The 25115-nt window shown below is 54.8% G+C and overlaps 1 protein-coding gene across 3 annotated transcripts in view; it reads right to left on the bottom strand.

Annotated features, from left to right (window-relative positions):
- Positions 1 to 25115, bottom strand: part of rsph14 (radial spoke head 14 homolog) — a 246116-nt gene that overhangs the window by 140059 nt on the left and 80942 nt on the right. The window contains exons 4-5 of one of the 3 annotated variants that reach the window (XM_072498533.1): positions 22911 to 22991; positions 22297 to 22763 (exon numbers count right to left, since the gene is read on the bottom strand). The exons of the other annotated variants lie outside the window; for them this stretch is intronic. Of the exons in view, the coding sequence (XP_072354634.1) occupies positions 22939 to 22991 (53 nt within the window). The 3' untranslated portion in view covers positions 22297 to 22763; positions 22911 to 22938. Of the gene's footprint in view, positions 1 to 22296; positions 22764 to 22910; positions 22992 to 25115 lie in introns of those variants that run through there. 3 annotated transcript variants of the gene reach the window in all.

The following is a 25115-nucleotide window of genomic DNA, read 5'->3' as shown; positions in this document are numbered from 1 at the left end:
AACACAAAAGGCCCAGGCGATAGAGCTCCATGGAGTGAAGGCAAAGGCAGCCGAAAACGAGGATGAGATACAGGGCCTTGTGGCAAAAACGGAGACGCATGAGGCGCTACATAAGAGAGGTCTCCCCGAAGGAACGGAGGGAGCTGACGTTTGGGCTTATGTGAGCATGATGCTCCATGCGCTAAATGGGAGCTGAGGCCCCCTCGGGCCCCCTGGAGGTGGAAGGGGCCCACCGGGTCCTTCAGAGAAGACCAAAGGCGGGAGAACTACCAAGGGCGATAGTGGTGAGATTTCACCGCTTCACGGACAGAGAGGCTGTTTTGAGCTGGGCCAAGAAGGTACGGAGTAGCAGGTGGGAGAATGCGGTAATACGAGTGTATCAGGACTGGAGCGCGGAGGTGGCGAGAAGGAGGGCGAGCTTCAATCGGGCCAAGGTGGCGCGTCACAGGAAGAAAATAAAATTTGGGATGCTGCAGCCGGGGCGATTGTGGGTCACGCATCAGGGAAAGCACTACTACTTCGAAACGGTGGATGAGGCATGGACCTTCATCCAAGAAGAGAAACTGGACTAGAACTGAGAGTCTGATGTTGGGGGGGAAACAACAAGGTTGTTGTACAGAAGTGTAAATTGGGGAATGGGAGGTTTATAGTACTGAAACGATAGACGGGGAATTTTTCTCCTCTAGATGGGGGGACACGGAGAAATGTGGGCGCTGGTGGAAAAAGGGACTGAGAGGGGGGATGGGGAATGAGGGAGCTGCACCATAGGGGGTGGGGCCGATAGGAAAGCGCTGGTTTTTTTCCCGCGCTATGGAGATGATGGCGGGAAGATAGGCGCAGGAAGGAAGAGAGTTCCACACACAGGGGGGTCAAAGAGAGAACGGTGGAAGCCGGGGTCAGTTAGAGTTAGCTGACTTTCGGAAGTATCATGGGGGGAGTAACCATGCTAGATGGGGATCTAGCGGGGGAGGGGGGGGGGACTAACTGGGTTGCTGCTGCTGAGAGCAAGGGGGAGCTGGCAAAAGAAGAGGTGGTCGGGGCGGGAAGGCGCCGCCTGGGGGATGGGTGGGTGCGTGGGACCCGAACGGGGGGCTGGCCCAGAATAGGGGATGGCTAGTCGGCGGGGGGGCGGGTGGCCCCCCAATCCGGCTGATCACGTGGAATATGAGAGGCCTGAATGGGCCGATTAAGAGGGCCTGGGTGTTCGCGCACTTAAAAAGACTGAAGGCGGATGTAGTCATGTTTCAGGAGACGCATCTGAAGGTGGCGGATCAGGTTAGGTTAAGGAAAGGATGGGTGGGACAGGAGTTCCACTCGGGGTTGGACGCGGAAAATAGGGGGGTGGCGATATTGGTGGGGAAACGGGTGTCGTTCGAGGCTAGGAATATAGTGGTGGATAACGGGGGTAGATACGTGATGGTGAGTGGTAGATTACAGGGAAAGGAGGTCGTGCTGGTAAATGTATATGCCCCGAACTGGGATGACGCGGGATTTATGAAGCGGATGCTGGGACGTATCCCGGACCTGGAGGTGGGAAGCCTGGTAATGGGGGGGGGGGGGAACGACTTCAATACTGTGCTGGATCCAGTGCTAGACCGGTCTAGATCCAGGACCGGAAGAAGGCCGGCAGCGGCCAAGGTGCTTAGGGGGTTCATGGAGCAAATGGGGGAGTGGATCCGTGGAGATTTGCTAGGCCGTTGGCCAAAGAGTTCTCCTTTTTCTCCCATGTCCACAAGGTATACTCCCGGATAGATTTCTTTGTTTTGAGTAGGGCACTGATCTCGAAGGTGGCAAGAACGGCGTACTCGGCCATAGCCGTTTCAGACCATGCCCCGCACTGGGTGGATCTGGAATTTGGAGAAGAGAGGGTGCAGCGCCCACTCTGGAGACTGGATGTGGGACTATTGGCGGATGAGGGGGTCTGTGGAAGGGTGCGGGGATGTATTGAGAGGTACCTGGAGGTCAATGACGATGGTGAGGTTCAGGTGGGGGTAGTATGGGAAGCGCTGAAGGCGGTGGTTAGGGGAGAGTTGATCTCCATTAGAGCTCACAAGGAGAAACAAGAGGGCAAAGAAAGGGAGAGATTAGTGGGGGAGATTTTGAGTGTGGACAAAAGATATGCGGAGGCCCCGGACGAAGGACTCTCTAGAGAGAGGCGAAGACTTCAGATGGAGTTTGACCTGCTGACCACAGGAAAGGCAGAGGCACAGTGGAGGAAGGCACAGGGGATGAGATATGAATATGGGGAAAAGGCAAGCCGGCTGCTGGCCCACCAACTTCGCAAGAGGATAGCGGCGAGGGAGATTAGGGGAGTTAGGGATGAAACGGGAACTACGGAGCGGAGAGCAGGGAAGGTAAATGAGGTGTTTAAGACCTTTTGTGAGAGGCTATAGAAGTCCCAACCCCCGGTGAGAAAAGAGGGAATGCAACAGTTTCTGGACCAACTAAGGTTCCCGAGGGTGGAGGAGCAGGAGGTTGCAGGTCTGGGGGCACCAATTGAGGTGGATGAGGTGACTAAAGGACTGGGGAATATGCAAGCAGGGAAGGCCCCGGGACCAGACGGGTTCCCGGTGGAATTCTACAGGAAATATGTGGACTTGTTGGCCCCGCTGCTGGCGAGAACCTTTAACGAGGCCAGAGAAGGGGGGATTCTACTCCCGACAATGTCGGAGGCGACGATATCACTAATCCTGAAGCGGGATAAAGATCCGCTGCAATGCGGGTCATATAGGCCTATCTCACTCCTAAATGTAGACGCCAAGCTGCTGGCAAAAGTGCTGGCGACGAGGATAGAGGATTGTGTCCTGGGGATGGTGCATGAAGACCAGACAGGGTTTGTAAAGGGGAGACAACTGAATGTCAACGTTCGACGGCTGCTGGGGGTGATAATGATGCCCCCAACGGAGGGGGAGGCAGAGATAGTGGTGGCGATGGATGCGGAGAAGGCATTCGATAGGATAGAGTGGGAGTATTTATGGGAGGTGTTGAGGAGGTTTGGGTTCGGGGAGGAGTTTATCAGCTGGGTCAGACTCCTATATGGGGCCCCAGTGGCAAGTGTAGTCACACACCGGCAAAGATCGGAGTATTTTCGGCTACACAGAGGAACAAGGCAAGGATGTCCCCTGTCCCCATTACTGTTCGCGTTGGCAATTGAACCACTGGCCATAGCATTGAGAGACTCTAAGAAATGGAGGGGGGTGGTTAGAGGGGGAGAGGAACATCGAGTGTCACTCTACGCAGATGACCTACTGCTATATGTTGCGGACCCTGTAGAGGGGATGACAGAGGTTATGCAGATATTGAGGGAGTTTGGAGATTTTTCGGGATACAGGCTAAATATGGGGAGAGTGAGCTTTTTGTAATACACCCCGGGGACCAGGGAAGAGGAATAGACGCCGTGCCGTTAAGGCGAGTGGAAAGGAGCTTCCGTTATATGGGGATCCAGGTAGCTAGGAGCTGGGGAACTCCACACAAACTTAATCTGGCGCGGCTGGTGGAGCAGATGGAGGAGGATTTCAGGAGGTGGGATATGCTCCGCTCTCATTGGCGGGCAGACAGCAGGCGATAAAAATGATGGTTCTCCCGAGGTTTCTTTTTGTGTTTCAACGTCTCCCCATTCTGATCACGAAGGCCTTTTTCAAGAAAATAGACAGGAGCATTATGAGTTTTGTGTGGGCAGGGAAGACCCCGAGGGTAAGGAGGCGGTTCCTGCAGCGTAGCAGGGACAGAGGGGGACTGGCGTTGCCGAACCTGAACGACTACTACTGGGCCGCCAATGTGGCGATGGTTTGTAAGTGGATGAGGGAGGGAGAGGGGGTGGCGTGGAAAAGGCTGGAGATGGCGTCCTGTCAAGGAACGAGCCTAAAGGCGCTGGTGACGTCACCGCTGCCGCTCTCCCCGAAAAGGTATACCACAAACCCAGTGGTGGTGGCAACCTTCAGGATCTGGGGGCAGTGGAGGTGACACAGGGGGGGTGACGGGTGCCTCGGTGTGGTCCCCGATCAGGAACAACCATAGGTGTGTCCCAGGAAAGATGGACGGAGGGTCCCAGAGCTGGCAACGAGCAGGAATTAGGAAACTGAGAGATGTGTTTATAGACGGGACGTTTGCAAGCCTGGGAGCGCTGGAGGAAAAGTAGGAGTTGCCCCCGGGGAACAATTTCAGATATATGCAAGTGAGGGCGTTTACGAGGCAACAGGTGAGGGAATTTCCGCTGCTCCCGACACAGGGGATCCAAGATAGAGTGATTTCCGGGGTATGGGTCGGGGAGGGCAAAGTGTCCGAAATAGATCAGGAGATGAGAGACGAGGGGGAGGTGATGATAGAGGAGCTGAAGGGAAAATGGGAAGAAGAGCTGGGAGAGGAGATTGAGGAGGGGCTGTGGGCTGATGCCCTAAGCAGGGTAAATTCCTCGTCTTCGTGTGCCAGGCTTAGCCTGATTCAATTTAAGGTTCTACACAGAGCACATATGACGGGAGCAAGACTGAGCAGGTTCTTCGGAATGGAGGACAAGTGCGGGAGGTGCTTGGGAAGCCCGGCGAACCACACACACATGTTCTGGTCGTGTCCAGCACTGGATGAGTACTGGAGGAGAGTGGCAAAGGTGAAGGTTCGGGTTAAGCCAGGCTGGGGGTTAGCGATATTTGGGGTAGCGGAAGAGCCGGGAGTGCAGGAGGCGAAAGAGGCCGATATTTTGGCCTTTGCGTCCCTGATAGCCCGGCGAAGGATCTTACTCACGTGGAAGGAAGCAAAACCCCCCGGCGTGGAGGCATGGATAAACGACATGGCAGGGTTCAAAGAACTAGAACGAATGAAATTTGCGCTGAGAGGATCGGCTCAGGGGTTCTCCAGGCGGTGGCAACCGTTCCTTGACTATCTCGCGGAACGTTAAGGGAAAATAGATCGTCAGCAGCAGCAGCCCCGGGGGGGGGGGGGGGGGACTATTTTTTTGTTACTTTGTTAGTTCACTATATTATTTAGATAATAATGTTATTTATCAGTTACTGTGCTATTTTTTATGTTGATTTGTAAAGTGGAAAAATTCTGTTTGAAAACTTGAATAAAATATATATTTTTAAAAAAGAGATAGGTTCTTTACCCAGAGAGTAGTGGGGGCATGGAATGCACTGCCTGTGGAAGTAGTCGAGTCGGAAACATTAGGGACCTTCAAGCAGCTATTGGATAGGTACATGGATAACGGTAGAATGATATAGCGTAGATTTATTTGTTCTTAAGGGCAGCACGGTAGCATTGTGGATAGCACAATTGCTTCACAGCTCCAGGGTCCCAGGTTCGATTCCGGCTTGGGTCACTGTCTGTGCAGATTCTGCACATCCTCCCCGTGTGTGCGTGGGTTTCCTCCAGTGCTCCAGTTTCCTCCCACAGTCCAAAGATGTGCAGGTTAGGTGGATTGGCCATGATAAATTGCCCTTAGTGTCTAAAATTGTCCTTAGTGTTGGGTGGGGTTACTGGGTTATGGGGATAGGGTGGAGGTGTTGACCTTGGGTAGGGTGCTCTTTCCAAGAGCCGGTGCAGACTCGATGGGCCGAATGGCCTCCTTCTGCATTGTAAATTCTATGATAATCTATGATTAATCTGGGACAAAGGTTCGGCACAACATTGTGGGCCGAAGGGCCTGTTCCGTGCTGTATTTTTCTATATTCTATGTTCTAAGCCATCCACAATGACCTCTGCCACCGGGGGCTACCCGGCTTGTCCAATTTATCAAGTCCCGCAACCTACCTTACTCAACCAAGGAGGTCAAGGCCATGACCAGGGCCTGCCAGATCTGTGCGGAGTGCAAACCGCACTTCTACTGGCCAGACAAGGCTCGGCTCGTGAAGGCCTTGGGGCCCTTTGAGCGACTAAGCGTGGACTTCAAGGGCCCCCTCCCTTCCACCAACCGCAATGCCTTTTTCCTCACTGTTATCGATGAGTTCGCCCGCTTCCCATTCGCCATTCTCTGCCCCGACATGACCTCTGCCGCCGTGATAAAGGCACTGCACAGCATCTTCACCCTGTTCGGTTTCCCCTCTTATATCCATAGCGACCGGGGTACATCATTCATGAGCGATGAACTGCGTCAGTGTCTGCTCAGCAAAGGCATCGCCTCGAGCAGAACGACCAGTTATAACCTGCGGGGAAACGGGTAGGTGGAGAGTGAGAACGCAACAGTTTGGAAGGCTGTCCTTCTGGCTCTACGGTTGAGAGGTCTCCCAACCACCCAAAGGCAGGAGGTCCTACGTGACGCCCTACACTCCATTAGGTTGCTCCTCTGCATGGCCACGAATGAGACCCCTCACAACCGATTGTTTGTCTTCCCCAGGAAGTCTACCTCTGGGGTCTCGCTTCCACCTTGGCTGACCTGTTCTTCTCCGGAGGCACACAAGGAGCCATAAAATGGACCCTCTGGCCGAGAAGGTCCGATTACTACACTCAAACCCCAGTTACGCCTAAGTCGAGTACCCAGACGGCAGGCAAGATACGGTTTCCCTCCGGGATCTGGCACCCGCTGGTTCCCCCACTACAGACGCCCTCTCTCTCACAGCTCCCCTGCAGGATCCAGCACCCACTACAACACCCCCCCCCCACTCCCGGCCCTACTCCCCGTTAGTGGGTACATACCGCGCGCGCCCCCTAGCACCGCGCGGGATTCACACCGCCCCCCGACGATTCTCCGACCCGGCGGGGGGTCGGAGAATCCCGCCCCAGGTTTTAATTTCCTGACCCTCATCTACACTGTTTGCTACTGGAACATTTGAACCCCCTAGCACCATCGGGAGACTAAGTCCCGGCGCCGGAGTGAAAACCAGAGTGTTTCACTCTGGCGTCGGAGCCCGCTCCCAGCCCCCTAATCTCCCGCCCCCGGGGGGCTAGGAGCGGCATTGCGTCATTTACGTGCGCCGGACCTTGGTGCCGCCTAAAAGCGGTGCCGCATAAATGACCTGGCTGGTGCCGCATAAATGATGTCACCAGCGCATGTACGGGGTGGCCGGCGCCAACCGGCGCATGAGTGGTTGCCATCCTCCCCGAGGCCGCCCCGCAAGAAGATGTCGGATGGATCTTGCGGGGCGGCGGAGGAAAGGAGGTCCTCCTTCAGAGAGGCTGGCCCGCCGATCGGTGGGCACCAATGGCGGGCCAGACCCCTTTTGAGGCCCCCCCGGTGCAGGAACCCCTATCCCTCGCCCACAGGCCGCCCCCCCAACGTTCCCACGCTGTTCCTGCCGGCAGCGACCAGGTGTGGACGGCGCTGGCGGGAACCCGTCGTGTTGGGAAAGCCGCTCGGCCGGAGAATCGCCCCTCGCACGTTGCAAACGGCGAGCTCCGATTCTCCCAGCGGCCGGCCGGGATTCTCGCCGTGCCGGTCTGGGGGGGGATGGGAGAATCGCGTGCGGGCATCGGGGCGGCGTGGCGGGACACACGTGGCGCCCCGGCTATTCTCCCACCCGGCGTGGGGGGGAGGGGGGGGGAGAATCCCACCCCTGGTGCCGTAGAATTCGGCGGCCGGCGGGGGCGGGATTCACACCGCCCCCCGACGATTCTCCGACCCGGCGGGGGGTCGGAGAATCCCGCCCCAGGTTTTAATTTCCTGACCCTCATCTACACTGTTTGCTACTGGAACATTTGAACTTCTGTACCAGCGACTACTAAATAAATGACTGAATTATCTCTATGTACTTCCCCCATTGTTGAGGTCAGCGCTACTGGAAAGTTGGATCACTCCGCATCAGTTTCAGCCTTTTAACCTCTCTGAAGGAGTACACCATTGGACTTTGGATTCTGGAATCTTATTCTTTTTGGTCTGTGGTCTTTGCCCTGTACCTCTTTCTTTCTCTCTCTTACTCCTCACTTATTGTGAATGTACTGGGACCATGTTGCGAACCCCCTACTTGTGTTTTGTGTGTGTCTGTAAAATAAAGTCACCCTCTGATTTTACCCCACCTCGAGTTTGCTGCGGGGTTATTAATAGAAGATTGCATCACCCCAAAATTGAGGGGTTGGGGAAAATGTATAGGGGAAAATCAAAAAACATCTTTCTGTTTGCAGGCAGGTGGGCGGTGATGCAAGAGGAGAAATCAGGGCTGTTTTAAATTTAAAACACTCCTGTCCATTACAGGAGAATACAAGTAAGTCCTTACAAGATGTAGGGCAAAATTCTCCATTATCGGCGCGATGTCCGCCGACCGGCGCCAAAAACGGCGCAAATCAGTCCGGCATCGCGCCGCCCCAAAGGTGCGGAATCCTACGCATCTTGGGGGCCGAGCCCTAACCTTGAGGGGCTAGGCCCGCGCCGGACTGATTTCCACCCCGCCAGCTGGCGGGAAAGGCCTTTGGTGCCCCGCCAGCTGGCGCAGAAATTACATTGCCGGGTGGCGCATGCGCGGGAGCGTTAGCGGCCGCTCACGGCATCCACGCGCATGCGCAGTGGAGGGGGTCTCTTCCGCCTCCGCCATGGTGGAGACCATGGCAAAGGTGGAAGGAAAAGAGTGCCCCCACGGCACAGGCCCGCCCGCAGATCGGTGGGCCCCGATCGCAGGCCAGGCCACCATGAAGGCACCCCCCGGAGCCAGATCGCCCCGCGCCCCCCCCAGGACCCCGGATCCCGCCTGCGCCGCCTTGTCCCGCCGGTAAGAGAGATGGTTTAATCCACGCCGGCGGGACAGGCATTCCAGCAGCGGGACTTCGGCCCAGCAGCGGGACTTTGGCCCATCCAGGCTGGAGAATCGCTGGGGGGGGACCCGCCAACCGGCGCGGCGCGATTCCCACCCCCGCTGAATCTCCGGTGCCGGAGAATTCGGCAACTGGCGGGGGCAGGATTCACGCCAGCCCCCGGCGATTCTCCGACCCGGCGGGGGGGGTCGGAGAATCTCGCCTGTAATATCATAATGTAATCAGGAGATGAATGTAAGTCATATGAAACATTAAAGGTTATCTTAGAAATGCAAAGCAAGACACAATTAATATGCTTTCCTTCATCCTTCACTTACATATATCATTAGAGCTCAAGATTACAGCTGACAAACTTAGCTAATTCCTCTACTGCCTCCCATCTGTGTTGTTTCTTTAGGGAACTAGCAAAATAAAACGTCAGAATGGTCATTAAGTACAGCTCACTATTGGCAAAAGTAATTGCAAGCGCAAAGGGAATTATGAAATGATTCAGGAAGAGCAGAAAAGTATCTTTATTCACCACAACTGGCCAACTGCGACAATAATGCACCTCTAAATCACTGATGAAAAATGTTCTGATATTATTACCCGAGTAGTATGTCAAGCAGGTGAAATACCATTCCAATATCAGAACAAGAAGTTCTAACTGGTTTGTAGATACCAATGTATTTCAGTGGCTACAGTATATATCCTCCATTATTAGAGCTTTTAATAACGTGAAGCTGATGTCTTTTTACTTCTTGTTTTGGTGCTGTGGTATTATTGCTTCAGAAAAGGCATAGAGTTCTTGGGCGGGATTCCCCCCTACCTGGCCGGGGGGGGGGGGTCCCGGCGAGACAGAGTGCTAGGCCCGCACCTTTAGGGGCTAGGCCTGCCCCTGAGTGGTTGGCGCCCCGCCGGCTGGCGTGGAAAGCCTTTGGCACCATGCCAGCCGGGGCCGAAGGGACTCCGCCCGCCGGCGGGAGTCCGCGCATGCGCTGGAGCGTCAGCGGCTGCTGATGTCATCCCCGCGCATGTGCAGGGGGGGGGTTCACCTACGCGCGGCCATGGCGGAGGCTGATGGGCGGCGCGTAGGAAAAGAGTGCCCCCACGGCACAGGCCCGCCCGCGGATGGGTGGGCCCCGATCGCGGGCCAGGCTACCGTGGGGCACTCCCCGGGGCCAGATCGTCCCCCGCCCCCGCCAGGACCCCAGAGCCCACCCGCGCTGCCAGGTCCTGCTGGTAACGGACCTGGTTCACTTTACGCCGGCGGGACTGGCACAGAAGCAGCGGGACTTCGGCCCATCGCGGGCCGGAGAATCGCCGTGGGGGGGGGGGGGGGTGGTGTGTGCCTACCAACCGGCACGGCGCAAATCCCACGCCCGCTGAATCTCCGGTGCCGGAGAATTTGGTGGCCGGCGGGGGTGGGATTCACGCCGCCCCCCCCGGCGATTCTCCGACCTGGCAGGGAGTCGGAGAATCCCGCCCCTTATTTCAAAATGGCAAAGGAGAATATTACCATGGAAAAGGAGGATATAGTACTTTCAATGCAGCGTAATCAAATCACACAGTTCATGAAAATGAAATGATTTACCTCTTACTCTGATGATGATGACTGGCTGGGTTCGATAAAACAGGTCAAGCACGATCATAGAAATGGGCAAAGTTGGTCAAAATTGTTCAGATTTTCAACAAAAATATCCCAGCTACATTTGATTATTTAAAAAAATTTTCATTCATTTTGACACTAAACTATCATCGATTCTGGTCCAAGCTCAGGGTAAAACATTGTAAAGTGGTCACTGAATCTGACATAGTACAATCTGTATGTAATGAAGATAGCTTACTTTGGAGGCAAAGGTCGAGAAAGTGAGAATTTTCAGCGAAGCACATAAGAAACCAAAAAAAGATTGGTCATTGGCAATGCTAGGGTGGCGACCGCAGTGGAGAGCCTGGTGCACGATGCCGACAGCAAGATTGAAGGTGTCCAAGGTGTGGTGCAGTCGATGACGGCCATGGCTGAGGGCCTCAGTAGACTGTCCAACTTGCTGGGGTATGTGACCCAGTACGAGACTGACCTTGATGAGATGCTGCAGGACATTTCCCGGTCCCAGGTGGGAATGGCCGAGGCGAGCGGAGCTTGTCCCAGTTGCAGGTGGGTATTGTCGAGTCACTGCAGAGCATAGCCTAATCAATGAGGTGCAGATGCGAGGGCACCGAGAGCATGGTGCAGAATTGGAGAGCCACCAGGGCTGACAGGGCCAGATGAAGCAGGGGCAGCAGGGGCTCAATACAGCTGCCCCATGGATGTTCCAGTGGCATGGAGTGAGTGATCGCACATTTGGCAGCACCTGCTCATGGTGGTCTTTTTGTGGCCTTTATGCCAGTTTGTCGCAGGAATCTTGTGGAAAAAGGTGCAGAAGTGAGAGTAGAAGAGAGTGACCCCTGGTTTATGGAGCTGCGGTCCAAAAGTGCCCGGAAAAAAGCGAACCAGTTGATTGACGAGAGTGAGAAGCGGACAACGCGCGCGGAGATGACAGACAGGCAGGGTCTGGCCCTGCCGGCTCAGTGGTCAATGGACCAGTTGGTGAGCTCCCTGAATGAGAAGTTCACCCAACAGCGGAAGGAAAGTTTGGAGGACCTGGCCCGGACTTGGACCCGATCAAGGCAGTGGTTGACCGCGTGGAGACGAGACTGGCAGCCCAGGGACAGGCGATCCAGAGGTTGGAGGAGCTGGTGGGGGAGCATGAGGAACAGTTCACCTCGATGGCAGCAGAGATTGGGCTGATGCGTGACCAGCTGGAAAAAGTGGAGGACCTGGAGAACCGTTCTCGGAGGGAGAACATCCAGATTGTGGGTTTGCCAGAGGGACTCGAAGGATCGGATGCAGGTGCGTATGTTGGGATGGTGATGGAGAAGCTGCTTGGGGAAGGTGCGTTTGACTGGCCGTTGGAGGTAGATCGGGCCCACAGGGCACTGACACGCAAGCCCCAGGGGGGTGAGCCGCCAAGGGCAATGGTGGTCCGATCGCATCAGTTCCTGGAAAAGGAACGCATCATGAGGTGGGCCAGGTAGATGAGGCGATGCACTACGGGTGTACCAAGACTTGGGAGCAGAGCTCGTGAAGAGGCGGGCGAGTTTTAATCGGGTCAAGTCGGCCCTGTACAAGAAGGGTGTTAAGTTTGATTTACTGTACTTGGCTCAGCTATGGGTGATCTATGGGTGCCGAGAACTGTACTCTGGCTCGGCGGAGGAGGCAGTGGACTTCATGAAGGAGAATGGACTGGCAGGTGAAGGAGGGCCTTGAACTTTGATTGAGGAGAACTGAACTATGCTGTGAAAAACTTTGGGTTTATGTTGTTTGGGTTTCTTTCGTTTTTTCGGTTCTGTTTGGGTTAGGCTGGTTTGCAGTGCTTTGTTAAGGGATGAGGGGTGGGTCTCTGTGTTCGGACCTTGGGAGGGATTGTTTGTTTGTTTTTACTTCTTGCCTTTGTTTTGACTGCACTAAGCATGGGGGAGGGGAATCAGTGGGGGGTAGGATGCTAGGCACCATGGCCGGGGGCTGCCAGGCTAGCTGGGTGGGTTAGTGTAGCGCACAATGACTTACGAGAGAGACGAGAAGTGATGAAGTCGATTCAGGCTTTATTAAGCAAGACTTGTCCCCAGCAGTTCAGCAACAGAATGAAGCGGCGGGGAGAAGCTCGGGTTCTTATACTCCGCCTTCAGGGCGGAGCCAGGAGTCAGCACCCAACCAGGACCCGGGATCTGTCAGCCAATAGCATCACGGCTTCACAGTCCCACATGACCCCTAATACATACCACCACATTCACCCCTTGTTAAAAAGGAACCCGGCGGGGTGGTGGTTCGCATGGTGGTAGGGGTTTACAAGGCTGGTCCTGGGAGGAAAATTTCAGACATGTTACTACAGTTTTAGCCCTACACTGGGCTATGTACAAAGTTTGTGAAACTATTTACAATATTAGTAAGAGAAAAAAAAAATGTTTTTGTTACAATACAACAACCTTCTTGGTGTCACGCGGATGCCACAAGTCGAGCGGGCGGTCTGGTCTTCCTCGTCGATCGCCTCAGCCCCGGTGGTGGTGCAGGTGCTTGTTCAGGCGTTGTCGTCTCCGGTAGCGTTTCGGTGTTCGTTCCTGTTCCACTCCTGGGCGGGCACGGGAGGAGGACCGATCCTCCCGGGAAGGGGGCAGTCGCGGGGTGCGCCGGTGGTAGGGAGGGGATGATCGATGTCGGGGGGGTGTGTGTGTTGCCGGCGGGCGCCAGGTCCCACAGGGGGATCGTGTCCTGTTGGCCGTTGGGGTACGCCAAGTAGGCGTACTGCGGGTTCGCGTGGAGAAGGTGAACCCTCTCGACCAACAGGTCCGATTTGTGCGCCCGCACATGTTTCCGGAGCAAGATGGGTCCTGGGGCCGCCAGCCAGGTCGGCAGTGACGTTCCGGAGGAGGACTTCCTGGGGAAGACAAGGAGGCGCTCATGAGGCGTTTGGTTAGTGGTGGTACACAGCAGCGACCGGATGGAGTGGAGAGCATCCGGGAGTACCTCCTGCCACCGGGAAACTGGGAGATCCCTGGACCGTAGGGCCAGCAGGACGGTCTTCCAGACCGTGCCGTTCTCCCTCCCTACTTGCCCGTTCCCCCGGGGGTTGTAGCTGGTCGTCCTGCTCGAGGCTATGCCCTTGCTGAGCAGGAACTGGCGCAGCTCGTCACTCATGAAGGAGGACCCCCTGTCGCTATGGATATATGCGGGGCAACCGAACAGTCTGAATATGGTGCCAAGGGCTTTCATGACTGTGGCCGCTGTCATGTCGGGGCAGGGGATGGCGAAGGGGAAACGAGAGTACTCGTCCACCACGTTCAGGAAGTATGCGTTGCGGTCGGTGGAGGGGAGGGGCCCTTTGAAATCCAGACTGAGGCGTTCAAAGGGGCGGGAAGCCTTGATCAGGTGCGCTCTATCCGGCCTAAAAAAGTGCGGTTTGCACTCTGCGCAGATGTGGCAGTTCCTGGTGACTGTACGGACCTCCTCCACAGAGTAGGGGAGGTTGCGGGACTTTATGAAATGGTAGAACCGAGTGACCCCCGGGTGGCAGAGGTCCTCGTGGAGGGCTTGGAGACGGTCTATTTGTGCGTTGGCACATGTGCAGCGGGATAGGGCATCGGACGGCTCGTTCAGCTTTCCGGGACGGTACAAGATCTCGTATTTGAAGGTGGAGAGCTCGATCCTCCACCTTAAGATCTTGTCATTTTTAATTTTGCCCCGCTGTGCATTATCGAACATGAAGGCTACCGACCGTTGGTCGGTGAGGAGAGTGAATCTCCTGCCGGCCAGGTAATGCCTCCAATGTCGCACAGCTTCCAGTATGGCTTGGGCTTCCTTTTCCACTGAGGAGTGGCAGATTTCTGAGGCGTGGAGGGTTCGGGAGAAAAAGGCCACGGGTCTGCCCGCTTGGTTACGGGTGGCCGCCAAAGCTACGTCGGATGCGTCGCTCTCGACCTGGAAGGGGAGGGACTCGTCGATGGCGCGCATCGTGGCCTTTGCGATATCCGCTTTGATGCGGCTGAAGGCCTGGCGAGCCTCTGTCGACAGGGGGAAGGTATTAGCGGGCGGGCCTTGTCTGCATACTGGGGGACCCACTGGGCGTAATATGAAAAGAACCCCAGGCAACGTTTCAGGGCTTTGGAGCAGTGGGGGAGGGGAAATTCCATAAGGGGGCACATACTTTCGGGGTCGGGGCCTATTATCCCATTGCGCACTACGTATCCCAGGATGGCCAACCGGTTTGTGCGTCGTGGTCCTGCTGATCGTGGCCACAGATGGTTACCTTGTCGAGATACGGGAATGTGGCCTGCAACCCGTGCTGGTCAACCATTCGGTCCATCTCCCGTTGGAAGACCGAGACCCCGTTCGTGACACCAAATGGGACCCTTAGGAAGTGGTATAGACGCCTGTCTGCCTCGAAGGCTGTGTACTTGCGGTCACCTGGACGGATGGGGAGCTGGTGGTAGGCGGACTTGAGGTCCACGGTGGAGAAAACCTTATGCTGGGCAATCCGATTTACCATGTCGGATATGTGGGGGAGAGGGTACGCATCTAGCTGCGTGTACCTGTTGATGGTCTGACTATAGTCTATGACCATCCTTTGCTTCTCCCCGATCTTTACTACTACCACCTGGGCTCTCCAGGGACTATTGCTGGCCTGGATTATGCCTTCCTTCAGCAACCGCTGGACTTCAGACCGAATAAATATCCGGTCCTGGGCGCTGTACCGTCTGCTCCTAGTGGCGACGGGTTTGCAATCCGGGTTGAGGTTTGCAAACAAGGACGGCGGTTCAACCTTGAGAGTTGCGAGGCCGCAGATAGTGAGTGGGGGTATTGGGCCGCCGAATTGAAATGTTAGGCTCTGCAGGTTACACTGGAAATCTAATCCCAGTAATGTGGGCGCGCAGAGTTGGGGAAGGACGTAGAGCCTGTAGTTCTTAAACTCCCTCCCTTGCACCGTTAGGTTCGCGATGCAGAACCCTTTGATCTCTACAGAGTGGGATCCTGCAGCTAGGGAAATCTTTTGCGTACTTGGATGGATGGTCAGAAAACAGCGTCTTACCGTGTCTGAGTGAATGAAACTTTCGGTGCTCCCGGAGTCGATCAAGCATGATGTCTCGTGTCCGTTGATCAGCACCGTTGTTGTTGTCGTCTGGAGCGTCCGGGGCCGTGATTGATCCAGAGTCACCGAAGCCAGTCGTGGTCGTAGTGTCGCAGCGTCTTCTTCGGACCCCGTGGAGCTGTCGATGCTGGGGTCCTTTGTTGTCATCCAAGATGGTGGCGTCCATGAATCGCACGTGGCCGGGGGTGGACAAAATGGCCGCCCCCATGGATCGCACGTGGTCAGGGGTGGACAAAATGGCCGCCCCCATGAATCACACGTGGCTGGGGGGCCACAAGATGGCGACGCCCATCCTCCCCTCGTGGTGCCCGGGACCCAAAATGGTGGCACCCGCGGGTCGCACATGGGGCGCTGGGGGGGTTGGGGAGCGTTCGGGCTATGCTGGGCTCGTTCTTCTCCGGGGATTGCGGCGACCCCCCGGGACCGGCACACAGCCGCGTAATGGCCCTTCTTGCCGCAGCTTTTACAAATAGCTGCGCGGGCCGGGCAGCGCTGCCGGGGGCGTTTCGCTTGCCCGCAGAAATAGCAGCGGGCCCCCCCGGGATGGTCTGGCGCTTTAACCGCGCAAGCCTGTGAGGGGGGGGGTTGTCGCGACTGGGGTCCACGGAGCCCAAGGGGCTGCCGCGCGGTCGGGGCTGTAGGCGCGGGCGTTTTGCGAGGCCACATCTAGGGAAGCTGCAAGGGCCCGTGCCTCTGAGAGTCCTAACGACTCTCTTTCTAAAAGTCTTTGGCGGATTTGGGGAGAGTTCATACCTGCCACAAACGCATCGCGAATTAGCATGTCCGTGTGTTCGATCGCGTTCACCGGCGGGCAGCTGCAGCCCCGTCCCAAAATTAGCAGCGCGGCGTAGAATTCTTCTAGCGATTCTCCGGGACTTTGCCGTCTCGTTGCGAGTTGGTAGCGCGCGTAGACCTGGTTCACGGGGCGAACGTAGATGCTCTTCAGTAATGCGAGCGCCGTCGGGAAATCCTCTGCGTCTTCTATGAGGGTAAATTTCCGGGCTTACCCTCGAATGCAGGCCCTGCATTTTCTGGTCTTCTGTGATCCGGACGGGGGCCGTTCGGAGGTAGCCTTCAAAACATGCTTGCCAGTGTTTAAATACTGCTGCCGAGTTCGCTGCGTGGGGGCTGATCCGCAGGCATTCCGGGGCGATCCGGGGCTCCATAGTCTTTTAAGCTCGCTTAATAAATTGTAGCGCACAATGATTTAGGAGAGAGACGAGAAGTGATGAAGTCGATTCAGGCTTTATTAAGCGAGACTTGTCCCCAGCAGTTCAGCAACAGAATGAAGCGGCGGGGAGAAGCTCGGGTTCTTATACTCCGCCTTCAGGGCGGAGCCAGGAGTCAGCAGCCAACCAGGACCCGGGATCTGTCAGCCAATAGCATCACGGCTTCACAGTCCCACATGACCCCTAATACATACCACCACAGTTAGTTCACAGAAGCAAAGTGGGGGGTAAGCTGAAGATCGATGTGTTGGGGGGAGTGTAAGTGGGGAGGTTGGGCAGGGGGGATTATACTGCTGACGGGGAGGAGATTTTCAAAGTGGTGGAGGAGGAGGGTTGATGATGGTAGTTGCCCGAGGGCATGGGCCGCAGACTGGCCAGGAGAGGCGGGGCGAGGTTCCCCCCGACCAGGCTGGGCACGTGGGACGTTCGGGGACTGAATGGGCCAGTCAAAAGGGCCCATGTGTTCGTGCACTTGAGGCAACTGAAGGCGGACGTTGCCGTGTTGCAGGAGACACATCTGAAGGTGGTGGATCAGATTAGGTTAAGGAAGGGATGGATTGGACAGGTGTTCCATTCGAGGGGGGTGGCGGGCTTGGTTAATAAGCAGTGGCATCCGAGGTGGGGAATATAGAAGCGGACCAGAGGGGGAGTAGATATGTTATGGTTCGTGGGAAGCTGGAGGGAATGGCCGTGGTATTGGTAAATAAGTATGCCCCGAACTGGGATGACGTTGAGTTTGTTAGACAGGTACTGGGGAAGATCCCGGACCTAGATGCACATTGACAGATTGTGGGGGGAGATTTCAATACAGTCCTGTATCCACAGCTGGACCGATCGGGTTCTAGGTATGGGAAGGTATCAGCTATGGCAAAGGAACTCCGGGGGTTCATGGAGCGCATGGGCGGGAGGAGGGTCGATCTGTGGAGATTTGGGAGACCGAGAAGTAAGGAGTTTTTGTTCTACTTCCAAGTACATAAGGTGTATTCCCGGACAGACATTTTTGTTATGGATAAGACGCTGCTGGCTGAGGTGGTGGATGCTGAATATTCAGCAATAGTGATGTCAGACTATGCCCCGCACTGGGTGGACTTGCCAGTCAACAAAGGAAAGGCTCAGCGCCCGCAATGGAGGTTGGATGTGGGGCTGTTAGCAGAGGAGAAGGCGTGTGAGCAGGTGAGGGAGGCTATTCGGGGACATATAAGGATCAATGATACAGATGAGGTATCGGCCGGGGTGGTTTGGGAGGCACTGAAGGCAGTTATTAGGGGGGAATTCATCTCAATCAGGGCCAATAAGGAGAAGGCTGAGCAGGCTGAGTTGAAGTCAGAGACAGCAGCTGGAGTTTGCGCTCCTGTCCACAGGTAAGGCAAAGGGGCAGCTGAGGAGGGTAAAGAGGGCGGTGTATGAATATGGGCAAAAAGCAGGATGCTGGCGCACCAGCTGAGGAAACAGGAGGCGGAGAGAGAGATTGGGAAAGTGAGGGATACAAGGGGGGGGGGGGGGGTTGATTCTGGATCGGACAGGGGTGAATGATGTGTTTCGGGAGTTTTAAAGTAAATTGTATAAATCGGAACCCCCAGCTGGGGTGGATGGTATTAAACGATTTCTGGGGGGGCTGGAGTATCCGAGAATAGACGAGGAGCTGGTGGAGGATTTTGGAGCCCTAATTAGGCTTGGGGAGGTTATAGACAGGTTGGGGGAGAAGCAATCGGGTACATTTGACCGGTTCTCAGGTTACAAATCGAATATGGGCAAGAGTGAGGTTTTTGCGATCCAGGCAAGGGGGCAGGAGAGGAGACTGAGGGAGATGCTGTTCAAAGTGGTGGGAGGGAGTTTTAGGTACCTGGGGATTCAAGTGGCAACGGACTGGCGTCAGTTTCATAAACTAAATTTGGCAGGTTGATTGGGCAAATGAAAGGGGACTTCCGTAGGTGGGATGTGCTCCCGCTGTCACTGGTGGGGAGGGTACAGACTGTGAAAATGACAGTCCTCCCGAGATTGCTGTTCGTGTTTCAGTGTCTTCCAATCTTCATCCCCAAGGCATTTTTTAGGAAGAAATATGCGGCGATCTCAGGTTTTATATGGGCCGGGAAAGCCCGAGGGTGAACAAGGTTCTTCTTAAGGGGAGGGCGGCTTGGCCATTACGAACTTTATTAATGACTACTGGGCGGCTAATATATCGATGGTTAGGAAATGGGTAGTGGGAGAGGGATCATTGTGGGAGCGAGTGGAGGCAGCATCTTGCAAGGGCACGAGTCTGAAGGCTTTGTTAATCGCATCTCTGCCGTTCTCGCCGGCTCGGTACTCCACAGGCACAGTGGTAGTGGCAGCCCTGAGAGTGTGGGGGCGATGGAGGCAACACATGAGCAGGAAGGGAGCATCAGTGTGGTCACAGATTTGTGATAATCGCCGGTTCGCTCTGGGGGGGGGGGGGGGGGGGGGGGGCTTCAAGAGGTGGCAGCGGGCAGGGATTGAGAGATTTGGAGATCTCTTCATTGAGGAGGGTTTCCCAAGCTTGGAGGAGCCGAAGGAGGAGTTTGAGTTGCCGGGTGGGAACGGGTTCCGGTACCTGCGGGTACGGGATTTTGTTCGGAGGCAGGTCCCGACTACTGCCACTTCCCACGAAGGATTACGTGATGTCAAAAACGGGTTGGGGAGGGGAAGGTCTCGGAAACATACAAGGAACTGATGGAATGGGAAGAGGAAGTGGGAGGAGTAGCTGGTACGGGAGTTGGAAGTCGGGTTATGGGGAAGGCCCCGAGGAGAGTCAATGCACCCTCGTCATGTGCCAGGCTTAGCCTGATCCAGTTCAAGGTGGTCCACAGGGTTCATATGACTGTGACCCAGATGAGATGGGGCAGGATTCTCCGACCCGGCGCCGGGGATTTGGCGGGGGCTGGAATCGTGCTGGTCGGTGGCCGCTAACAGCGCCACCCCCCCCCCCCACCCCCCAACGATTCTCCGGCCCGCGATGGTCCAAGTGGCCGTCCGTTTTCAGCCGGTCCCGCCGGCGTATGTTACGACAGGTACTTGAACATAGAACATATAGTGCAGAAGGAGGCCATTCAGCCCAGCGAGTCTGCACCGACCCACTTAAGCCCTTACTGCCACCCTATCCCCCAAACCCCAATAACCCCTCCTAACATTTTTTGGACACTAAGGACAATTTTTAGCATAGCAAATCTACCTAACCTGCACGTCTTTGGACTGTGGGACGAAACCGTAGCACCCGGAGGAAACCTACGCAGACACGGGGGGAACGTGCAGGCTCCGCATAGACAGTGACCCAGCAGGGAATCGAACCGGATACCCTGGTGCTGTGAAGCCACAGTGCTAACCACTATGCTACCGTGCAGCCCATCCTTACCGGCGAAACCTGGCTCCGCGGGCGGCCTCCGGGATCGTCGGGGGGCGGGGGGATCTGGCCCCGGGGGGTACCTCAATGGTGGCCTGGCCTGCGATCAGAGCCCACCAATCCGCGGGCGGGTCTATTCCTTCGCGCCGGCCGGTGTAATGGTCCGCGATGGGGGCACGGAGTTTAATCAACTCTGCACATGCGCTGGGATGACGCCAGCACACGCTGGTGCTCCCGCGCATGCGCCAACTTGCGCCAGCCGGTGGAGGCCCTTCGCGCCGGTTGGCCTGGCGCCAAGCCCCTTCCATACTGGCCAGCGTGGTGCAAACCACTCCGGCGCTGGCCTAGCCCCCCTGAAGGTGCAGAGGATTCCGCACCTTCCGGGTGGCCCGACGCCAGAGTGGTTCACGCCACTCCTTCGCGTCGGAGTTGCCCGACCCGCCGGTTTCCGAAGAATCCCGCCCTAGGTTTTTTGAGGAGGTGGAGGACAGGTGTGGGCGGTGTGGGGGAAGTCCTGCGAACTATGTACATATGTTTTGGATGTGTCCGAGGCCGAGGGGAGTTTGGCAGGGATTCGCGGATGCCATGCCTGAGGTCCTGGAAGGGAGGATCACTCCGAGTCCAGAGGTGGCAATATATGGAGTGTCGGAAGATCCGGGTTTGGGGGGGGGGGGGGGGGGGGTGGAGGAGGCTGGCATTTTGGTGGCCCATAGACGGATTTTGCTGAGATGGAGGGACGGGAGTTTCCAAAGTCAGGGGTTTGGGTTAGTGGCATGGCAAGGTTTCTTAGGCTAGAGAAAATTAAAGTTTGCCTTAAGGGGTTCATTACAGGGGTTTGTTCGGAGGTGGCAGCCGTTCATCGACTTCTTCAAGGAGAATTGACCGTTATCAGGGCAGGGGGTGTGGAAGTGGCAAATAAGGGCAGAAAATCTAATGTATGGGTAGTTAGGGTTTAGGGTTGGGGGGAGTTGGGTATGTTATTGTGGGGGTTTTGCGTGCGTTGGGTCTCTGTTGCTTAAAATTATAAATGCCTCAATAAAATATTTTCTAAAGAAAAATACAGCTGCCCCACCATCCTGAGGTAAACCCCAGGGCCCTATGAGCATCGACGGGGAGGTGGGGTTGCTGCATGGCAACCCGAACCCGGGATGTTTGAGGGTGACCACCAGCACCTCCGAGTTCCATTCCTCCGATGAGGTCCTGTCTGACAGCCAGCGCACGGAACAAGGCAGCACAGCTATGCATTTGCCGGCAAGTGTGCCAAGGCCCTCCTAGAGGATGCCTGCCAGGGTCATCGAAGGCCACAGGATGAGATAAGTAGCTGGCTGCCTCCACCTCTGATATGCATCCTGGACGTTGTGGTACAGCAAGGAAGGCCAAGCATGTCAAGGATCACAGAGGACACTGGTAACAAGGGTGGGGGTGGGGATGGGGGGTGGGGGGGTAAGGAGTGGAGTGTGGTGGGGGGGCATTGTGGCTGGGGGGGTGGGGGGGGGGGGAGAGGTAGGGGAGGATAGCGAGGGGCACCATCAGGAGAGTGGGGCAGTGGTGTACACTTGTATGAGGAACATTAAAATATGCTCACCACAACCACGATGACAGCTCTGGCACTTTGTTCCATAATGCGGGCCAACCACCAATCCCATGCCCATCCCGCCCAGACATATCAGACATATGCACCACCCCCCCGGTGCCCCCCACCTGATACACCCTGCCCACGAACACCCGGCCACGGGCATGTGCACGGGGCTTGGGCCCATCCCCTCGGTGATCGAAGGTTGGCCACTGTGTCAGTTGTGCCTCCTCCCGCAGTGTTCACGCATCAAGGATGATAGGCAATGACCCCCTCATGCTACATGGCCTGCCCACCCATGGGGATCCACTTGGGATGTGTAAAATGCTCACTTACCACAATTGTCAATTCACCATTACACATGCCTCAATAAAATATTTTCTAAAAAAAATACAACTGTCGCACCACCCCAAAATGAACCCCAGGGTCCTATGGGCACCGGCGGGGAGGTGGGGTCGCTGGATGGCAACCCGGACCCGGGATGTTTGGCGATGGCCACCAGCACCCCCGAGGTTAGTAATAGCCTTCAGCTGCAAGGCCAGAGGCCTCCACGATCAGTGAGAGTTATGAGTGGTCAGCGGGGCAGACACGCAGGGACTCGGGTTGCCCTTGAATGGGAACACACAGTCCAGGGGTTGGCATGGCAGACCCGCGCACATCCGACCCCTATCCTCTCCTCCAGCCCCGAAGCCCCCAGTCTCAATCTCCTCCCCAGCACAGGGGCAACATTCCCAGTTCCCCCGAGCTCATTGCCTGTGAGCGAAGATGGCTACTCACCTCCTCGACTCCCTGCAGCAGCCCATCCTCCAGGTTCGCGTCCACATTCTTCAAAAGGAGTACTAATCGACGCCAACATGACCACTTGCTGGGGAGGCCGCTGAATCACATGCCGTTGGATGTCGGGTGGCTCTCGTTAATTTTATGGAAATAGGACTTAAGTAGTGATAATTGGTTTGTCGCCACACTATGGTGAGATCCCCATTTTGCCTACGGGAGAGGACTGATTACATCGCAAATGGTTTGGCGGCCAGTGCGATTCTCGTTTTCGGCCTCTCCCACTGTTCACCAGCTTCGTTGCAGTCTCGGTCGAGCGCAACGAGGCCCGAAAATCGTGCCCCATATAGTGATAATGGTAAACTTTAGTTATCCTAATACAGGTTAGTATAGTTATAGTGTGAGGGCAGAAGCGGAGCTGAGTTTCTGAAGTGTGTCCAGGAGACGTTTTTGGTCAGTATGTTTCTGGCCCAACGAGGAAGGAGGCATGACTGTTTCTGGTTCTGTGGAATGAGTGGATCAAGTATTATTAAAGGAACATTTAGAAACAGTATTTATTATATCATAAGGTTCATGTTGGCTATGGAAAGGGACAAAGTAAATTGGAATCAAAGACTAATTGGCAAAACTGTAGCAGAATAATGGTTTACCTTAAAAGAAGAGGTGGTTTGGGTACAATCAAGGTACTTTCCCAAGAGAGAGAATGGTGATGCAACCAAAGCCAGAACTCCCTGGATAGTAAAAGAGATAAAAAGTAAGATGAAGCAAAGAATGGTGTTTCAGGTAGATAATACAAGTGTAAATCAGGCTTAATGCAGAAAGTTCAGAGGGAAAATTAAAAGCAAATGCAGAGGCAAAGAGAGAGAGGAGTCTAGCAGCTAACAAAAAGAAATCCAGTAGCCTTCTACAGGCATATAAATAGTAAAAGGATGGTGGAGTGGCGTCAAGTTTCCCTCTAATTTTTTTCCCATCTGTGTGCAGAAGGAATTTTGTTATGTGGACCAATATCAAGGTACTGTGCGGATGTGCACACCAGTAGGAACAAAACACCTATAACATAGGGTGGGATCCTCTGGCCTCCCAGCCACCTGTTTCTCAGTGAGGGGAGTTAATATGTCGTTTGCTTGCAGCGGGATTCTCTGGACCCACCGTTGTCACAGAGAATTCTCTTCAAAGCCACAGAGGCAGGACCAGAGAACCACACCAGCATAAACAGCTGGAGAATGCCAGCCACAATATATATATATTTTTAAGTTACCATAGTATTGGAAGAAAGAATATTAAAACAATGGATAATTAACAATATGCACTGTTTAATATGTTTATTTAATAGGAAATCAAATGAAAATAAAATTAACATTGCAAAATTTTCAGTAGCAATATAAAACCTGACATGTATATTCCCTTGAGTCATAAAACAAAATTATCCATTTTCTTGACATAGGAAGCAAAACATATTATTAGTATTTATACATTAAATAAACTTTAATGCTTCCTTAATGCTTAAAATGAAAGATTATTGGCGCGATTCACCGGCCGCGTTGCGCTCAAGAGAGCACGACGCGGCCGGAGAATGCCGGGAGAGGCCTACAGTGAGCTTCCCGACAGCTTCCGTACCTCGTGGGATTCACTGGAGTGCTGCAAGATGTCGGAGTCGGAACTCTGCCCCAAATGGGCAGGACCGAATGACGCGCGCTGAAGTAGGTCGCATACTAGGGAGACTGCAGCCGGGCGCCGATCAGTGCTGGTCCACACAAGCCTCTGCCACGTTAATCTTCACAGCGGGCTTGCCATCACACCCACGCCCCGAGTTCCCCTCCACTCCCCCCACTTACATCAAAAACCCTCATTGAGAGGATGGTTGTGAGCATGTTGTCAGCAGAAAGGCAGGAGCCAGTCTTCAGCATAAACTGAGCAGCACCAAAGCTTTCCTCACAGCATGTGATGATCCTCCAATATGTTTTAGCCCTAATTCCTACTTTACCCATCCACTGTCCTAATCGTTTAAAACTTTCTCTATTTCTTTATTTACCTTCTCCACAAGCATATTGGAGGATTTTGATTCATGCAAACACTTCTTTGATATAGCCTTCCCTTGTTACAGAAATCACTTCACTCTTCTAAAGACATCAAACCCTTCCCTCTTGCACCAACCCTGCAACCACACATTAACCTTCTTAATGTTCATTTCCTTAATCTATCCCTTGAATGGCCAGGTACAAGTTGGAGACGGTGGTCATATTTTTCAACTCACTAATAATAATAGTAAACGCTTATTGTCACAAGTAGGCTTCAATGAAGTTCTGTGAAAAGCCCCTAGTCGGCACATTCCGGCGCCTGTTCGGGGAAACTGGTACGGGAATTGAACCCGCGCTGCTGGCATTGTTCTGCATTAGAAGCCAGCTGTTTCGCCCAATGTAAGCTCCCTCTCAAACTTCAAATGTATTTAGAACATAGAACAATACAGCACAGAACAGGCCATCCGGCCCTCGATCCTGTGCCGAGCATTGTCCGAAACCAAGATCAAGCTATCCCATTCCCTGTCACTCTGGTGTGCTCCATGTGCCTATCCAATAACCGCTTGAAAGTTCCTAAAGTGTCCGACTCCACTATCACTATCACAGCAGGCAGTCCATTCCACACCCTAACCACTCTCTGAGTAAAGAACCTACCCCGGACAAATACGAGGAGATGCATTTTGGAACATCCAATTCAAGAGTGGACTATACGGTCAATGGAAGAGTCCTGGGGAAAATTGATGTACAGAGAGATCTGGGAGTTCAGGTCCATTGTACCCTGAAGGTGGCAACGCAGGTTGATAGAGTGGTCAAGAAGGCATACAGCATGCTTGCCTT

Source organism: Scyliorhinus torazame, chromosome 1 (genome assembly GCF_047496885.1).
Source record: "Scyliorhinus torazame isolate Kashiwa2021f chromosome 1, sScyTor2.1, whole genome shotgun sequence".
NCBI lineage: Eukaryota > Metazoa > Chordata > Chondrichthyes > Carcharhiniformes > Scyliorhinidae > Scyliorhinus > Scyliorhinus torazame.
This window is presented reverse-complemented; position numbering and strand designations above follow the sequence as displayed.